Source organism: Argopecten irradians, chromosome 6 (genome assembly GCF_041381155.1).
Source record: "Argopecten irradians isolate NY chromosome 6, Ai_NY, whole genome shotgun sequence".
Classification (NCBI taxonomy): Eukaryota; Metazoa; Mollusca; class Bivalvia; order Pectinida; family Pectinidae; genus Argopecten; species Argopecten irradians.
Genome location: NC_091139.1, coordinates 6,672,397 through 6,690,225, shown reverse-complemented (window position 1 = coordinate 6,690,225; position 17,829 = coordinate 6,672,397). Strand labels below are relative to the sequence as shown.

The 17,829-nt window shown below is 35.6% G+C and overlaps 2 protein-coding genes across 2 annotated transcripts in view; one reads left to right on the top strand and one right to left on the bottom strand.

The window, feature by feature from the left end:
* The window catches only part of LOC138324824 (caspase-3-like), a 34,028-nt gene extending 32,932 nt beyond the window's left edge, over positions 1-1,096 (bottom strand). The window contains exon 1 of the mRNA XM_069270003.1: positions 945-1,096. Coding sequence (XP_069126104.1) covers positions 945-969 — 25 coding nt within the window. The 5' untranslated portion in view covers positions 970-1,096. The remainder of the gene's footprint in view (positions 1-944) is intronic.
* Positions 1,091-11,090, top strand: LOC138324825 (caspase-3-like). The gene is made up of 6 exons (XM_069270004.1): positions 1,091-1,227; positions 3,323-3,410; positions 7,012-7,265; positions 7,629-7,804; positions 8,207-8,414; positions 10,146-11,090. Exons 1-6 carry the CDS (start codon positions 1,221-1,223, stop codon positions 10,373-10,375), a joined length of 963 nt encoding a protein of 320 aa, XP_069126105.1. The 5' UTR covers positions 1,091-1,220; the 3' UTR covers positions 10,376-11,090.
* The last annotated feature ends 6,739 nt before the right edge of the window (positions 11,091-17,829 follow it).

The window sequence follows — 17,829 nt, the reverse complement described above, 5'->3', positions numbered from 1 at the left end:
TACATCATGAACATAAAAGGAAAAGGTCACAAATTCTACACCTCAAACGGACATATCCTGAAGCAAGTAAAAAACAATCCATATCTTGGTCTTACAGTTTCGGACGATTTGAAATGGGACACCCATATAACAAAAATAGCAAAAAAAGCTAGCTCCACATTAGGCTTTCTAAAACGGAACCTGAAACACTGCCCAACTACGTGCAAAAAAATAGCATTATTTCACTGGTGCGCTCCATCCTTGAGTATGGTGCAATATATCAAAAAAGACATTGACAAACTTGAAAGAATACAAAGACTAGCAGCCAGATTCATTTCCAACGACTACAAGACCAGGGAGGAAGGATATGTTACAAGAATGCTAGAGGATCTGAAACTACCATCACTTCAGATCAGACGTGAACAACAGAGACTGACCTTCCTATATAAAGTGGTGGAGGGGATGCTACCATCAATACCCCCAGATGAGTACTTAACAAAACAACGACCCAAAAGAAACATCAAAGCTAAGTATTACGAAAATCACATCACCACAAATATTGTTGAAAAAAACGTCACCAGAAATTCAAAACCGCTCATGGTACCGACACACAACTGTGAGCAATACAGGAATTCCTTCTTTGTGCGTACAGTTATTGACTGGAACCACTTAGAGGATAAGGTAGTATACATGTGCCCAAACACTGGAGGCTTTTAAACATGCCCTGTAAGATCCTTTCTCTACCTTTGTGTTAAAACCGGAAACGGGTTCTACAAAGTATCATATATAGATAGATACTAGGATCTAATTGTGAAAGTGTTTTTCTTAGTTCTGTATTACAACGGTTTTTATACATTTTGTGACCTCGTGTTCTGCCATTATTGTGACACTCTCATCAAAAAGGATGATTAAAGTGAATTATGCTTGGAAATACCTGATACAATCTATTATGTTTTCCAACTTACCTCGAGCTCTTTGCTTATTAGACATTTTAAAGGCAAAAACGACGCCAGATCATCCAACGATCAAAACGAAAGTAGAATACACAACAACTGGGGAATCCCCTTGAAAACCCCAGTCTGTGACGTATGTGCTAGGCAGTCAGTGTACCGTAAACGTTTAGCTGTCGTCGGGAAGTGAATAAGATATCGGCAGAGTACGTAGTCCCCCTTGCTTGAGTAGGGGTTGTCATATATCTCTATATGATTTAAAAAGGACAGAACCAAAGGAAAAACGCAAACATGCAATGTAAGTTACGGTACGCTTATAACCCATATCGCTTTCATATCAGTGATCGTTGACTTCATGTCATCTTTGTCGGGAGACATGACAGTTATTTGTAAAATGAAAACGAAAGTAGAAAATGAGTTTTTCGTTAAAAATAATAATTTTGATAGAAGAAATGTAAATTATGTAGTTTTAAAGTTGATGTACATACTTTGTCTATTTCACAATCCACCTTGCTCCATTAATTTTAATATAACTCGCTCCACTTCAACCCAAGTTTAATTTAAAAGGATTAAGTGTGGGCTATTCAAAAATAACAATAATGAAATAATATTTTTTGGATGTTCAACGACAGCAAGTTCTGTTTACTGATCAGAGAAATAGTACAAATAATCATACCCTGTGTCCTTCGCTCCGACAAATACACATACTAGCAGGCAACCAGCTTTCGCCGAATACCAATTCTCGCAATTGCATGTGTGCTTAAATGTTCACAGACAAATTCAGGCAATTTTTTTTTGGAAATTAGCATGGTAGTATGTAGATGGCTTTATTGGCGTAAAGATGTGATGGCGAGAATTGGTACTCGATGAGAACAGCGTGGTCGTCTGCCAGTATGTATACACAGTTATCAGAAAACATGATGTAAACATATTTGATGGAATAATTACTGTATTTGTAGAAATTTTTGTGGGTGGTTAATTTCGGGATTTCCTTCAGTAAACTATACATGTGGGGGTTATTTTCGCGATGGATCAAATGACAATCGTAATAAAAATCTGTTAGTTGCCTCCCATGATTCATGTTTGACCTTAGATTCTTACAGTCGGTGTACTGTATGAATGTAAAAGCTGGATACATTTATATACATACATACAATTCAGGTCACCATTTATTAATGTCAATACGCCGATTCCGGGATACAACATTCAGTCAGTTTAGTCATGTGACTTTCATCACCACGTGACTTAATTTAGGGCACATTTGAAACAAAATGGCGGCATATGTCATAATTGTACACGGGTGGAAAATTACATATGAGGAGAAAACATTTAACATTAATTATCAGAACAAATTGTATTAAATTAAATCTAAATATGCACGAAAATTGAATTTGGACACTTGATAAGGAAATGACATGTAAATTACAGCATCAAATGGAGCTATTGCCTAGCAGTTGGAAATCAACGGTAGCTGACGTCTCACTCACATATATTTTATAACTTACCTTGGTGCATTTTTCCAAAAATCAATAACAAATAAGAAACACAAAACATAACAGTTTATCTTAGTTCCGTTATCGAGCAAGTGTTACCGACTATGACCTTTACCCGGACATTGATATTCTCTACCTATAAGTGTCACCGCCATGACGGAAAAATGTGCCCTAAATTTTTCGCGGTCACATGACCAAATCAACGTTTTTTACCTCCTACAAAGAAGAGTTCCTTGTATCCATTGAATCGGCGTATTGGCCCTATAGTCTGTCACGTATATTTCCACGTTAACAGTGTATCTAAATTATTGGCTGATCTTTTGGATATTTTGCAACACATTTTATAACTGGGTGTTTTTTATGAGTAAAGGTCAGTAAATGTGTGACCTTTAATTTACTCATTAAAGAGTAATGATGATGTCGCCACCTTAATTAACACAAACAATAATAATACTGACCAAATGTCTAGAGTCTCTAGAATTACTTATACTCCATAAGAATTATATCCTATTTGACGAGGCTGCGTAATGATTTCGACATAATTGACCCCTTTAACCTTGAATACCTTTACTGCTTTGACCCTGTGACCTTTACTGCTGTGACCTTTACTGCTTTCTGTGACCTTTACTGCTGTGACCTTTACTGCTGCGACCTTTACTGGGTAGAAGCTAGGTACAAGTGAGTTATACAGATCGATTCTGATCTATCAGAGTTATTTCCCTTTGTTAGATAGATCGGAGTATGCAGATCCTCGAGGCCAATGTATAGATTTTGTTTAATTCAATACTTTCAGGTATCTGAACATTTTCGTAGAATAATAGTGATATAACCTTGTACACCGTTTTTCAAGGTAATGGGAGATTCATTGTTAGCCTAGCCTTATTCTTTGTATTTATAAAGGTACGGATGCTGACCCTTTTGGGCCAAATGAAGGTCCTCCTCTGCCAGATAATGGGCCAAATCAAGATCCCCCTGTGCCAAATAATGGGTGAGTAATAATTCCCCAGCCTTAATTGATGCATCCTGGATATTCCAGTGATTACTATCACTGTCATCATATCCACCATGAACTACATCATCGGTAATACCCACGTAATCATGGACTTTTAATATAAATCAAAGGACCAATATTTAGTTCTTTTAATATAAATCAAAGGACCAATATTTAGTTCTTTTAATATAAATCAAAGGACCAATATTTAGTTCTTTTAATATAAATCAAAGGACCAATATTTAGTTCTTTTAATATAAATCAAAGGACCAATATTTAGTTCTTTTAATATAAATCAAAGGACCAATATTTAGTTCTTTTAATATAAATCAAAGGACCAATATTTAGTTCTTTTAATATAAATCAAAGGACCAATATTTAGTTCTTTTAATATAAATCAAAGGACCAATATTTAGTTCTTTTAATATAAATCAAAGGACCAATATTTAGTTCTTTTAATATAAATCAAAGGACCAATATTTAATATAAAGAAAAGGACCAATATTTAGTTGTTTTAGTATAAAGAAAAGGACCAATATTTAGTTCTTTTAGTATAAAGAAAAGGACCAATATTTGGTTCTTTTAGTATAAAGAAAAGGACCAATATTTAGTATAAAGAAAAGGACCAATATTTAGTTCTTTAGTTAAAGAAAAGACCAATATTTAGTTCTTTATATAAAGAAAAGGACCAATATTTAGTTGTTTTAGTATAAAGAAAAGGACCAATATTTAGTTCTTTTAGTATAAAGAAAAGGACCAATATTTGGTTCTTTTAGTATAAAGAAAAGGACCAATATTTAGTTCTTTTAATGTACATAAAAGGACCAATATTTAGTTCTTTTAATATGAATCAAAGGACCAATATTTAGTTCTTTGAATATAAATCAAAGGACCAATATTTAGTTCTTTTAATATAAATCAAAGGACCAATATTTAGTTCTTTTAATATAAATCAAAGGACCAATATTTAGTTCTTTTAATATAAATCAAAGGACCAATATTTAGTTCTTTTAATATAAATCAAAGGACCAATATTTAGTTCTTTTAATATAAATCAAAGGATCAATATTTAGTTCTTTTAATATAAATCAAAGGACCCAATATTTAGTATAAAGAAAAGGACCAATATTTAGTTCTTTTAGTATAAAGAAAAGGACCAATATTTAGTTCTTTTAGTATAAAGAAAAGGACCAATATTTAGTATAAAGAAAAGGACCAATATTTAGTTAAAAAGGACTTTTAGTATAAAGAAAAGGACCAATATTTAGTTCTTTTAATGTGCATCAACGGACCAATATTTAGTTCTTTTAATATAAATCAAAGGACCAATATTTAGTTCTTTTAATATAAATCAAAGGACCAATATTTAGTTCTTTTAATATAAATCAAAGGATCAATATTTAGTTCTTTTAATATATATCAAAGGACCAATATTTAGTATAAAGAAAAGGACCAAAGAAAAGGACCAATATTTAGTTCTTTTAGTATAAAGAAAAGGACCAATATTTAGTTCTTTTAATGTATGCCACAGAACCAAACTAGTACTTGTCTCATCTTTATTGTCGCACACAGAGCTTTCACTTTTGCTATGGCAGAGACCAGGGGTGTATAATTCTAAGGACAGTGATAGTAATCCCTGGTGTATGGAGGATGCATGTGGTGGATAATACTGCATCCTCGATACTCCACTTACGATCTCTACACCCCTGGACTATCTCATTAATGTAGTGAAATTGAAGGCAGCTCAGCGGAAAACATTTGACCAATCACAGGCTAGCAAAGATTTCCTTTGAAGACTACAGAGAGAGCGACGCCTAATATCAAAGCCACACAGTCAACCACAGTGTACCGTTATACGGCTCTTTTGATGTACATCAAATGACTAAATTACCTGTTCTATTCTGTTGCGACCAGTTTTATTATGAGATAGTCCAGGGGTGTAGAGATCATAAGTGATCGGAACCCATGGAATATCGAGGATGATGATACTGTAAACCAACTTGTTTTCGCGTTCAGAAAAAAGACAGGCCGCTTAACACTCGTATAACTGAAAAATCACCTATTAGGCAAAAAAAAATGTCTGTTTAGTGTTACATTGGCAAAAACATAGGGTCGGTAGGTCGTGATTTTTGGGTTTTTTTTTAGTGTCTTTCACTCCAAAGTTATCGCTGGAACCAGAGTCTGAGATAAATACAAACTTTTGATTATTATTTTCGTAGAAAAGTGGGGGGAAAAATTGGGATCGTGGGTAAAAAGTTAGGGTCAGTCGGGTAACCCTAAATAGACATATTTATTTGGCCTTCCATTTAATTGTCTTATATTGTTATACCAGTGCAATATTTACCACTGTATAGTATACCTATATGTATGCTAATTTCCAATATTAGCATTGGCAATTAGGCTCTAGCATACTAAAAATTTCATTAGATTTCAAGAGGTCACTAAAAGACTGGGTTTATGTGCTATCGAGCACCATTGGATATACTAGAACATATCCAATGTATGTTACATATCAATGCAAGGCAAAAATATGACAACCAATGTTTAGTTAGCTGAAACAATTCTAACAAAGTCCTTGATATGTCACTTGCTTATCGCTACTACATAATATTGTACTTGTGTAATTATGCAGAAAACAGCATTGCAGTCGTTATGTCATCAATATATGAGTACATTTACATACACGGTATAGTCTGAATCATATAAGTATTATAGTCTGTTTCATAATAATGCCTTACATTACAGTCTGAATCATATAAGTATTATAGTTTGTTTCATTTAATACAAAATTTAAGGTGGCTGCCATGTTCTTTAACGCTCTTCCAAAACCACTGTCAGCTGTTTATCTAAAATTCAAGATGAGTGCCAAAGCCACCATCTTGAAAAAATATATTTAATTCTTTTCCTATTCAATTGATTAGGTTTCTGATGACCGTTTCGGACCTTGAGCCTCTTATTTTCTAATACAATTTAGTTTGTATACACTTACTGACTTTTCTGGAGTTGTATTGTACCAATAGTCAGATGAATGGGATATGAGCCTGATTGTGTGAGAATACTCTTTTCTATTCATGTTTTATTTCTTCATGGTTTGTTATCAAACTTCACATGTCAATAAAGATTCAAAATACATATTGGACAAGTTTGGGTTCAAAGTTATCAGATCAAGGCCAAGGTCAAGGTCAAGGCCAATTTCTTGAAAACAGCTGTCAGCATTTCTTAGTAAAAGAGACAATATGAATATACGATATGTGTATTCATGTATGTATTATGCAATCCAGGAATTCAAATAATCCTAATTTACAATTTCTCCAGTGATCATGTCAGCATATTGAACCGACTATCACTTTGTCATTGAAATGTCCTTTTTTGGGGACGTGGATGTGGCAAAGTCCAGGTAACAGACGCAGGTATGTTTGGCAAGGCGATTTGGTGTCGTAGATTGTGAGTTCGAGGCCCGGATAGGGCACGAGTAATTATCAATAAATTGCCATCCTTTATTAAATTGTGTTTCTTTGATATGTTTATATAGATTTTAGTTCTTTTGAATTCAGGTGACCATTTAGACCCATGAGCCTCTTGTTTGAATATATTTCAGAAATCAAAACAATCAGCAACAAGATCCAGAGCTTCAATCTACAGATCTCTACTCTTCAGAATACAAGTCATATCCTGAGTCTGGTTATGCTATAGTAATCAACAACAAAACATTCCTAGACCGTGATTTGGAAGATCGAGTTGGAACTGACAGAGATGCGTCTAATTTGTTGAATAGATTTTCAGAGTTTGGCTATCATACAGAACATATTTTAGAAAAGGACAAACGTGATCTACTGGAAGAATTGCAACGGAGTAAGTATGAAAAAATTGTTTTAGGTGAATATGTTAGCCAATCCTTTTGCAGTTTTGTAGATGAACTTGAATCGGTCATTTACTGGACCATATAGGTCTTACAATACACTGTATATATATATGTGGTTTTTTTTTTAATATTGCTGGTGTAAAATTTCTCGACTATCTGTTTGGAGCTTATTTGCAGTTTCACATATTATGTGTAGCCTTTTAGATAGACAATTGAAATACAAGATCTCTTAAAATTACTACCGCTAATTTTAAAACCCAAGATATATTTACAGGATAAATTTACTTACTAAATAAGATTAACATTTTGTGTCTCTGGTATATATATATATATATTTTTTTATAAATATCTAGTTGCAAGTATGGACCATTCGCAACACACTGCTCTCTTTTGTGCTATTTTGACGCACGGCAACCAAAACGGTTTATGGGCAAAGGATAGAATAATGCGTTTAAGTGAATTGACAGAAATCTTTGATGCAGAAAACTGTCCAACCCTTATAAATAAGCCAAAGGTCTTTATTATACAGGTAAGCATTTTTTTTACATGAACTCTTATAATATATCTAAGCAGTAGATCCTAATTCCACCTCTTCAGAAACCTTGCGCAAAGAAATCAAGAAATCTTCATCAATAGTCCTCAGTAAAATGTAGCACGATATTGCACTTTGGTCATGAGGACAAGTTCACAAGAGATGTATATATTCTGTGTACAGTGTATCTATATAGATGTATGTATAAATTTTATCACGGCCTCTGCTAGATGTCAAATCTAGGGACTAATTGTTTTCTAGTTTAACGCTAAACTAATCAAGCTAAAGAGAAGTTTAATGCAGCTACAAGAGGTGTAATGCAGCTAATGATAATAGATGTATACAGGGATTTAATCTGAATCTGCATTATAGATGTGATAATTTGTGTACTTAACATAGGCCTGTAGAGGAGATGAGGAGGGCAGACCCACTGTGATACGTGTAGTTGCATCTGACAGACCAGAAGCCGATGCTTCAACTGACCAAGAGGATATGGAGATACCAGGGGAGGAAGCTGGAGCGGGAGCCGGACAGGAAGCTAGGTCAATTGACATCCTTACCATACCGGCTATCATGGACTTCCTCATAGTCCATGCGACAGTGGAAGGTATAAATCCTCTCTTAAAGGACACCCTCATGGGTTAATGTGGTGTGACATGTAAATGATTCTAGTACCAAGAAAGCCCTGTACCCCATACTCTCTAGCTGTGTACCCCATACCCTCTAGCCCTGTACCCCATACCCTCTAGCTGTGTACCCCATACCCTCTAGCTGTGAACTCCATATCCTCTCGCCCTGTACCCCATACCCTCTAGCCGTGTACCCTGTACCGTCTAGCTCTGCACCCTGTACCCAATACCCTCTAGCTGTGTACCCCATACTCTCTAGCTATGTACTCCATATCCTCTAGTCCTGTACTGCATACCCTCTAGCCCTGTACCGCATACCCTCTAGCCCTGTACCCTGTACAATCTAGCTCTGCACCCTGGACCCCGTACCCTCTAGCTGTGTACCCCATACCCTCTAGCTGTGTACTCCATATCCTCTAGCCCTGTACCGCATACCCTCTAGCCCTGTACCCCATACCCTCTAGCCCTGTACCCTGTACAATCTAGCTCTGCACCCTGGACCCCGTACCCTCTAGCTGTGTACCCCATACCCTCTAGCTGTGTACTCCATATCCTCTAGCCCTGTACCGCATACCCTCTAGCCCTGTACCCCATACCCTCTAGCCCTGTACCCTGTACAATCTAGCTCTGCACCCTGGACCCCGTACCCTCTAGCTGTGTACACCATACCCTCTAGCTGTGTACTCCATATCCTCTAACCCTGTACCCCATACCCTCTAGCCGTGTACCCTCTACCATCTAGCCCTGTACCCCATACCATCTAGCCCTGTACCCAATACACTCTAGCTGTGTACTCCATATCCTCTAGCCCTGTTCCCCATACCCTCTAGCCATGTACCCTGTTCTGTCTAGCCCTGTACCCTTTACCCCATACCCTCTAGCCGTGTACCCCATACTCTCTAGCCCTGTACTTCAAACCCTCTAGCTGTGTACCCTGTACCGTTTAGCCCTGTACCCAATACCCTCTAGCAATGTAACCTGTACCATATAGCCCTGTACCCCATAGCCCTCACTCTGTACCCTAAACCTTCTAGCCATTTACTCTTCAGCCATACACTCTCTAGCCCTCACTCTGTAGCCTGTACTCTATACCCTAAACCCTCTTGTCCTGTACCCCATACCCTCTAGCCCTGTACCCCTCCCTTCTAACCATGTACCCTTTATCTTGCACCCTCTAGCCCTGTCTCTGTAGCCAGTGCCTTGGTACTATCTAGCCCTGTATCATGTACCCTGTAGCCCTGTACCCCATACCCTCTAGCAATGTAACCTGTACCATCTAGCCCTGTACCCCAGACCCTGTAGCCCCGTACCCCATACCCTCTAGCAATGTAACTTGTACCATCTAGCCCTGTACCCCATACCCTGTAGCCCTGTACCCCATTCCCTCTAGCAATGTAACTTGTACCATCTAGCCCTGTACCCCATACCATCTAGCCCTGTACCCCATACCCTGTAGCCCTGTACCCCATACCCTGTAGCCCTGTACCCCAATCTCTGTAGCCCTGTACCCTAACAATTTTGATAAGCAATGACTTCACAAGGTTGTATTACATTGATAGCCATGCAGTATGATTACATTACATCAGATTAACCAGAATTACACCAAATGTATGAAAGATTTATCATATTTCTGAGTACTCCAAAACTCAAAAGTATTTAAGATTATCTTAAACGCACCTCATTAGTGATTCACCTCTTGTTTATAACAGGTACAAAAGCCTGGAGGAACACACAAATGGGTACACCTTTCATCACAAACTTCTGTGAAGAGATGGAAACTCTTCGTCAAACTCCTGGTCAAGAGGAAGACATCTACACTCTGCTGAACCGTGTAAATCTTGCTGTTGCTGTGAAATTCCAGGCTCTATCAGGCGGCAAACAGATGCCATGCTTTGTTTCCACATTGACCAAAACATTCAAACTGAAGTCCCCAGAGTAAGAGTGAGATCATTAAACTGAATGCCCCAGAACAAGACTATGATTATAATTAAGCTCCTGAAGCAATCAATGATTGCTCTACTACTAGCGAGTTCATCAAATATGTCAATATGCAAAATTCATCACAATTAGTTTTAAAGGCCCGCTACCTTTCCGAAACGGCTTTCAGGCTTTAAAATGGGAATGTAAAACAAGATCAATCATTTTGTAGAGTCGCAAAAGTTAATACTATACTCATGGTCATCTTCTGAAAAAAATGATAAAATAAATTAAATGTTAATTTTCATAACGCGGGTCGTCTTAATGAATCTCTACAGTTATCATATATTACACCAAAAATCTTCCATATTTTTGGTGTTGTTATTAATGTTTTTAACAAACCTGTAAATTCTGCTCAGAAAGGTAGTGGGACTTAAAATGAGGCAGCTGGTCAAGTGGTCTTAGGTCATCAGTATATATTTTCTTATGTTATTAATGTTTTCAAGCAATCTTTAAATTTTGCTCTGGAAAGGTAGTGGGCTTTGAAATGAGGCAGCTGGTCAAGTGGCTAATGTATTGAACATTTTACCACGGTCCAAATACCCCAGTCCATATAGTGCCTGCTTCACCCTTTCCAATGCCTCAGTAAGAGTACTGGAACATAGATTAAGAGTGTAAGACCAAAATAAAAAGTATTTCTGTTCAGGGTACGTTACCCTAATTTTTTTCCACTTTACCCTAATTTTTTTCCACTTTTCTACAAAAAAAAAATATTAAAAGTCGGAATTTCGATCTTAGACTCTCGTTCCGGCCATTACTTCAGAGCGAAAGAAACTAAAAAATAATAACATCCAAACCTACCAACCCAATTTTGTTACCCCGACCCTAATTTTTTTCCACTTTTCTACAAAAAAAAAAAATATATTAAAAGTCGGAATTTCGATCTTAGACTCTGGTTCCGGCCATTACTTTAGAGCGAAAGAAACTAAAAAATAATAACATCCCAACCTACCAACCCAATTTTTTTACCCCGACCCTAATTTTTTTCCACTTTTCTACAAAAAAAAATATTAAAAGTCGGAATTTCGATCTTTGACTCCGGTTCCGGCCATTACTTTAGAGCGAAAGAAACTAAAAAATAATAATAACATCCCAACCTACTGACCCTATTTTTTTTACCCCGACCCTAATTTTTTCCCACTTCTCTACAAAAAAAAATATATTAAAAAGTCGGAATTTCGATCTTTGACTCCGGTTCCGGCCATTACTTTAGAGCGAAAGAAACTAAAAAATAATAATAACATCCCAACCTACTGACCCTATTTTTTTTTTCTTAACCAAATATCTGGTCTTAATCAGATTGGCAAATTCTTAATCCATATGGGATAGTTGCCATAGATACAGACCTACAGAAGTGTTTTTTCTGCAGGTACTCCGGATTTCCTTTACCTCCTAAACAAAGAACAGTCAAATCTGTCTTAAGCACACACTCAAGGGAAATCGGTGTAGCTTAGGTAAAGGAGAGTAATCAGTTCATCACATTTAGTAATAATGTAAAACATACGATGTCATTCAATGAATTTAGCACTGAAATGTGAAAAAGTGGATGAATAAATCCCTGTTCTAAAGAAACAAAATAAAGACAATTTACAATAAGATTAATACAGTAAAACGTGGTAATAACAAACCTCTAGGGACCAACAAAATCACCTCGTGATATGAATAGTTTGTTATTCACATACATAGTATCAACATTAAAAGAACTTTGAGGGAAATAAAAATTACTATGTTATAAGCATGATTCCTTGTAATCATGTTCATTACAAACGTGTATATTGTATATATAACTATGTTGTTATTTACTGAAAATTCTTCTACCCTTTGCTGTGATAAAATAACAAATTGCACAAGTTATATAATGCTGGGCCCATCCTGAGCATTGCTAATTAGGTTGGAGCATTGCAGACCAAGAATTTGTTATATTTTATCTCAATTTTGAGATCAGAAGGTTGATTACATGTTTTAATGTACATTTTTTATGAATATGTAATCTTACCATATTATTGATTTATTCATTGTTTTTATTGTGCATCTTTTTTGCAATATAATTGCTATGTAAAAAGATTTATAATTTGGATTATAATATGAAATATTTTCAGAAAAATAGATTAAAAAGAAAAACAACATTTACTAAGTTACAGGTTTAGCACAACGAGACACTTTTTAAACATTACAACATGTCTAATGATGTCGACATTGCCCTTAGAACGAATATACGTACCCAGTCTAATTTACATTTCAGCCGGGGACGAAATGGTGTCAATGTGTCGTAGTGGAGCACTACCGTAGAAAATCACTAGGGCACAATTTTCTATACTTGTTTGTAGGTTTTCAATTATTTTAAGCGTATACATGCATTTATATATTACCGGTATTTTTGTCCAAAACACGCATAACATACATTCTTAAAATCTACTTTACGAGCTAAAAAGCACGATAAAATGCATGCAGATGTTTTAATAATGGTTTATACAATCATTTTGCTCCATTAGCAGTAATAGGTTCTAAAGACGACACCATTATGTATCTAAAAGTCTCTTGAGCTACAAGAGCTACAATTTTGCAGCTAGTTGCCCCTCAGAAGTTTCTCAGCATTGTGCATCCAATATGATTGGATTACGATTAAAAAGGAATTTTTATCAAAACTTTTTTTATATCATACTGAAAGTTTAATTCAATCAATGATTTGGTAGTGTTTTTTAATCATTGCATACAAGAGAATTGTGTTTTGACGGTTTTCTTAAAACCTTTTATGTATGATGTTACAAATATGAAAATCAAAAAAGTTTAAAACATATATGCTGTCCCACCTTCATAAGAAATCGGGACACATTTATAATTGAATGAGACCAATATATGTAACATTTAAAGATATGTTTGGCTGTTTCAATGCAGGCACTCTTTCAAAAATGTAGAGATTACAGCAAATGAAAAAAAATCAAACATTATGTCTTTTAACTATTACTGGAACGAATGTTGCCCGGTTAATCATACCATCTGATTGTGCATGTTATCTTCTATATACATTTGTATGTGATTGTTTACTTCTTAATTGTAATTTAATATATTGTTAATAAATATATTCATACAAATGCTTTTAGTTACTCTCCTAGTAAGTACTGAGGTGGTCTTTCTCCAAGTAAGTACTGAAGTGGTCTTTCTCCAAGTAAGTTCTGAAGTGGCCTTTCTCTCAGTAAGTACTGAAGTGGTCTGTCTCCCAGTAAGTTCTGAAGTGGCCTTTCTCCCAATAAGTTCTGAAGTGGTCTTTCTCCAAATAAGTACTGAAGTGGTATTTCTCCCAGTAAGTTCTGAAATGGTCTGTTTCCCAGTAAGTTCTGAAGTGGTCTTTCTCCAAGTAAGTTCTAGAGTGGTCTTTCTCCCACTAAGTTCTGAAATGGTCTGTCTCCCAGTAAGTTCTAAAGTAGTCTTTCTCGAAGTAAGTTCTAAAGTGGTCTTTCTCTCAGTAAGTACTGAAGTGGTCTTTCTCCCACTAAGTACTGAAGTGGTCTTTCTTCCAGTAAGTAATGGAAGTTATGTAAGTAATACAAGAGTGGGAATCACAACAAAGTGGAGAACTACCGTCCAATAAGTCTGACTTCAATCCCAGGCAAAATTCTCCAAAGAATCATTAGGGACAAGCTCGTAGATCATATGGACAGGAATCATCTCTTCACAGAACATCAATATGGCTTTAGATCTGGTAAATCCTGTACTACCAATCTATTGGAGGTCCTTGAACACTGGGCAGAAGCTATAGACAAAGGGAGTAATGTCGATTCGATTTATATAGACTTCAGTAAAGCTTTCGACAAAGTCCCTCACAAACATCTACTTAAAAAACTAAAGGGTTACGGTATCACTGGAAAAGTACTGAAGTGGATAGAAGACTTCTTATCCAACCTACAACAACGAGTTGTTATTCATGGTGAAACTTCTGGACTTGTAGATGTGACTAGTGGTGTACCACAAGGTAGTGTCTTAGGTCCTTTTCTGTTTCTGATATATATCAATGACCTACCCGAAGTAGTCCAACATAGCACAATAAAATTATTTGCTGACGACTCTAAAAATTTTAGAAACAACAATAACCCTACTGAGTCTCAAGAACTTCAAGCAGACATAGACAGTGTAGTCACTTGGACTAGAGACTGGAAAATGGCCTTGAACACTAAAAAATGCAAACACCTCAATATAGGTAATCTAGAACAAGATACGCATTATTCCTTCCCACAAAATGAACAAATAGAGAAGGTACAGTGTGAAAAAGATTTAGGTGTACTTTTCGACAACAAACTTAAAAATTTAGTCAGCATGTTAGTCAAGCAGTTAACAAAGGAAATCCCATACTGGGGCTAATATTCAGGACATATTGTCTATAGATATAACTATGTTCTTAACCCTGTACAAAAGCCTTATTAGACCTAACTTAGAATATGCAACCCAGGTATGGTCTCCACTGCTAAAAAAAAAGATCAGATCGCTCTTGAAAACGTCCAACGAAGAGCTACTAAAAGAGTTCACTCTATTGAAGATCTACCATACCATTCAAGACTTAAAAAGTTGGGACTTCCCACCTTAGAATATAGACGTAAAAAGGAACGATGTGATCGAAGTCTATAAAATTCTGAATGGAATAGATAAACTAGATAAAGACAAGCTATTTACAATGTCTTCAGCTAGTACTAGAGGTAATAGTTTAAAACTCTTTAAGAAACAGAGCAGGACTAAAGTCACACAAAGTATATTTAGTCGGCGAGTGGTAGATTCGTGGAACTCCCTTCCAAACTTCGTAGTAGAAGCCCCTACTCTGAACTCGTTTAAAAACCGACTAAACACTCACTGGAATTAATTCAGTACCATGTAAATTTTACCCCAGTTTTTATATGGCACAACAGGACAATAACTTAGTAAATGAACAAAACGCGCCACAACTAGCTGGAACCAGCTAACTACGGTGTCTAAGAAGAGGTAACAGGTAACAGGTAATGAAGTGGTCTTTCTCTCAGTAAGTACTGAAGTGGTCTTTCACCCAGTAAGTACTGAAGTGGTCTTTCTCTCAGTTAGTTCTGAAGTGGTCTGTCTCCCAGTTAGTACTGAAGTGGTCTTTCTCCCAGTAAGTACTGAAGTAGCTTTCTCCCAGTAAGTACTGAAGTGGTCTTTCTCTCAGTAAGTACTGAAGTGGTCTTTCTCTCAGTAAGTACTGAAGTGGTCTTTCTCTCAGTAAGTGGGTCATTCTAAAGAAATTGCTCTATTCTTGTCTGCTGTGATCCATGTAGAAAGGGACCAGCTAGATCAATGCAATTTGATCTTAATAACAGCAGATCATATCCTTCTTCAATGGTAAATCAAGACATATATGATTTTGTTGAAATTTTTCATTTTACAGCAATTTTAACACCTATAAATGACCAATTCCTAATGTCCGTATTGCTATATAACTTTTTAAAGCTTTAAAAAAAAGTATTTATAAGACAATCTACAAATAGGTAACACATTTGAATAAAATGCAGTGATGTAGGGATTTTAATAAAATATAAAAGATATTGACAAGAATTTTTCAATATATATATTTTTTTCTGTATTTATATCTGTCCGCAATATTGCAGTCATTCCTGTTACTGTTCTTTAATTGTCCATAACAGAAAAGTTCCCCTCCCCTAGAACTGTTATATGCTAGTACTGAGTAGTGTATGCACTCCCTCTCTAGAAAATAAGCTTTAGATGTAGATGAAAGTGCTTTGAAAGGAGAATTTTGATTTGATAATGTCAGATAAGGAAAGAATCACTTTTATATGTCAGTCCTGTTACTATGGGCATCTCATAAGTATATGTACCTAAACTATGAAATTTGCCATTATCATTTTCAGAGTTGGTTATATTTTCAAGAAATATAACTTAATTTGATATGACATGTGAAGGTTATATTAGAATGAGTGAAAACGTCAAGATTCAGTCATTCCTGTTACTGTCATGCCTGTTACCATTGAAAAGGAAACGGGAATTACACAATGTGGTAACAGGAATTTGTATGCGATTGTTTACTTCTTAATTGTAATATATTGTTAATAAATATATTCATACAAATGCTTTTAGTTACTCTCCTAGTAAGTACTGAAATGGTCTTTCTCCCAATAAGTACTGAAGTGGTCATTCTCTCAGTAAGTAATGAAGTGGTCTTTCTCCCAGTAAGTACTGAAGTGGTCTTTCTCCCAGTAAGTACTGAAGTAGTCCGATTTCTTTTTGCGTAATTTGCAGGCATTTAGTAAATATTGTTTGCTTAAAAGATCCATCTACTATTACAAGATATAATACTGGTCTATCTGATACAACACTCTCATGTCGCCCTAGGCTGTATTACATGGCTACTCATGCAAATAAAATTTCATGACGTCACTGTGTAAACAAAATTTATACTATTTTCACAGTTAATTTAAACGTTATTTTCAAAAACTACGCTGGTTTTTAGAATAAAGAATGCAAGTAATAGGATTTGCGTTAAAAACATCACACAATTTAAATGTTGAATTGTACCTGTGATTTTCTTTGAACTTAGTTCTCAAAATGGTGGGCTATTTTATTTTAAAACTAATAAAACGTAATTAATGGTGATACCAATACTTTACAAATATGATACATATTTTGAGCTCAAGTAAAAGATAAGGGACTGCACAAATGATATAGACATGTTAATACTACTTTCATTTTTACTCATCTGATATATGTATATATATATACCGTATTTTCCGGACAATAAGTCGCACCTGTGTACAAGCCGCAGAGGCCTTTTTTACGATTTTTTCAGGTTTTGTACACGCATAAGACGCACCGTTACATAAGCCGCAACCAAAAGTTAGGCCCATGCACCCACACAACCCTCTGTGTATACGATCGATCTCTAATGAAGTACGGTAATGCTTATCAATCGATTAGAATCACGAAAACTGTCTGTAAACTTGTTCTGTAAATGTATAACAAATAAAACTCACACTGATGTAAATATCTTTAGCAAAATTGATTTGGTCATGTTTCTATTCGTTGTTTACTCTGCCATTACGTAAGACTTCTTGTGTGTAAACAAACATGGCGGCCGTACAAATTCACGCTTACTCTCTCATATTTCAACATGCCGGTTAAAATACTTTCTTCAGTATGCATACGATTTTATTTTATATCTATTTTGATATATTTCGCGTATTAATTATATTGATGTGTAAAGGATTACTGTATTATCAAGACTTGCATCATTAACCTAAAATTGACTTCGTTTAGAGTGTTCTCTGTCAACTTGCCATCCCATGATGCAATTCACCGAAGCCTTATTTTTGTAAACTTCCGGATATGATTTCGTGGTGTTTGCCAATATAGAGATCGATTAAATGATTTTAATATCACTGTGCGGTATGTTGTATTCTACAT

Bases quoted from the DNA above. Each gene is read 5' to 3' on its own strand.
- LOC138324825 (XM_069270004.1), top strand. The intron at 7,805-8,206 runs GTAAGCATTTTT...TACTTAACATAG, and splicing joins CAAAGGTCTTTATTATACAG to GCCTGTAGAGGAGATGAGGA. The intron at 8,415-10,145 runs GTATAAATCCTC...TGTTTATAACAG, and splicing joins AGTCCATGCGACAGTGGAAG to GTACAAAAGCCTGGAGGAAC.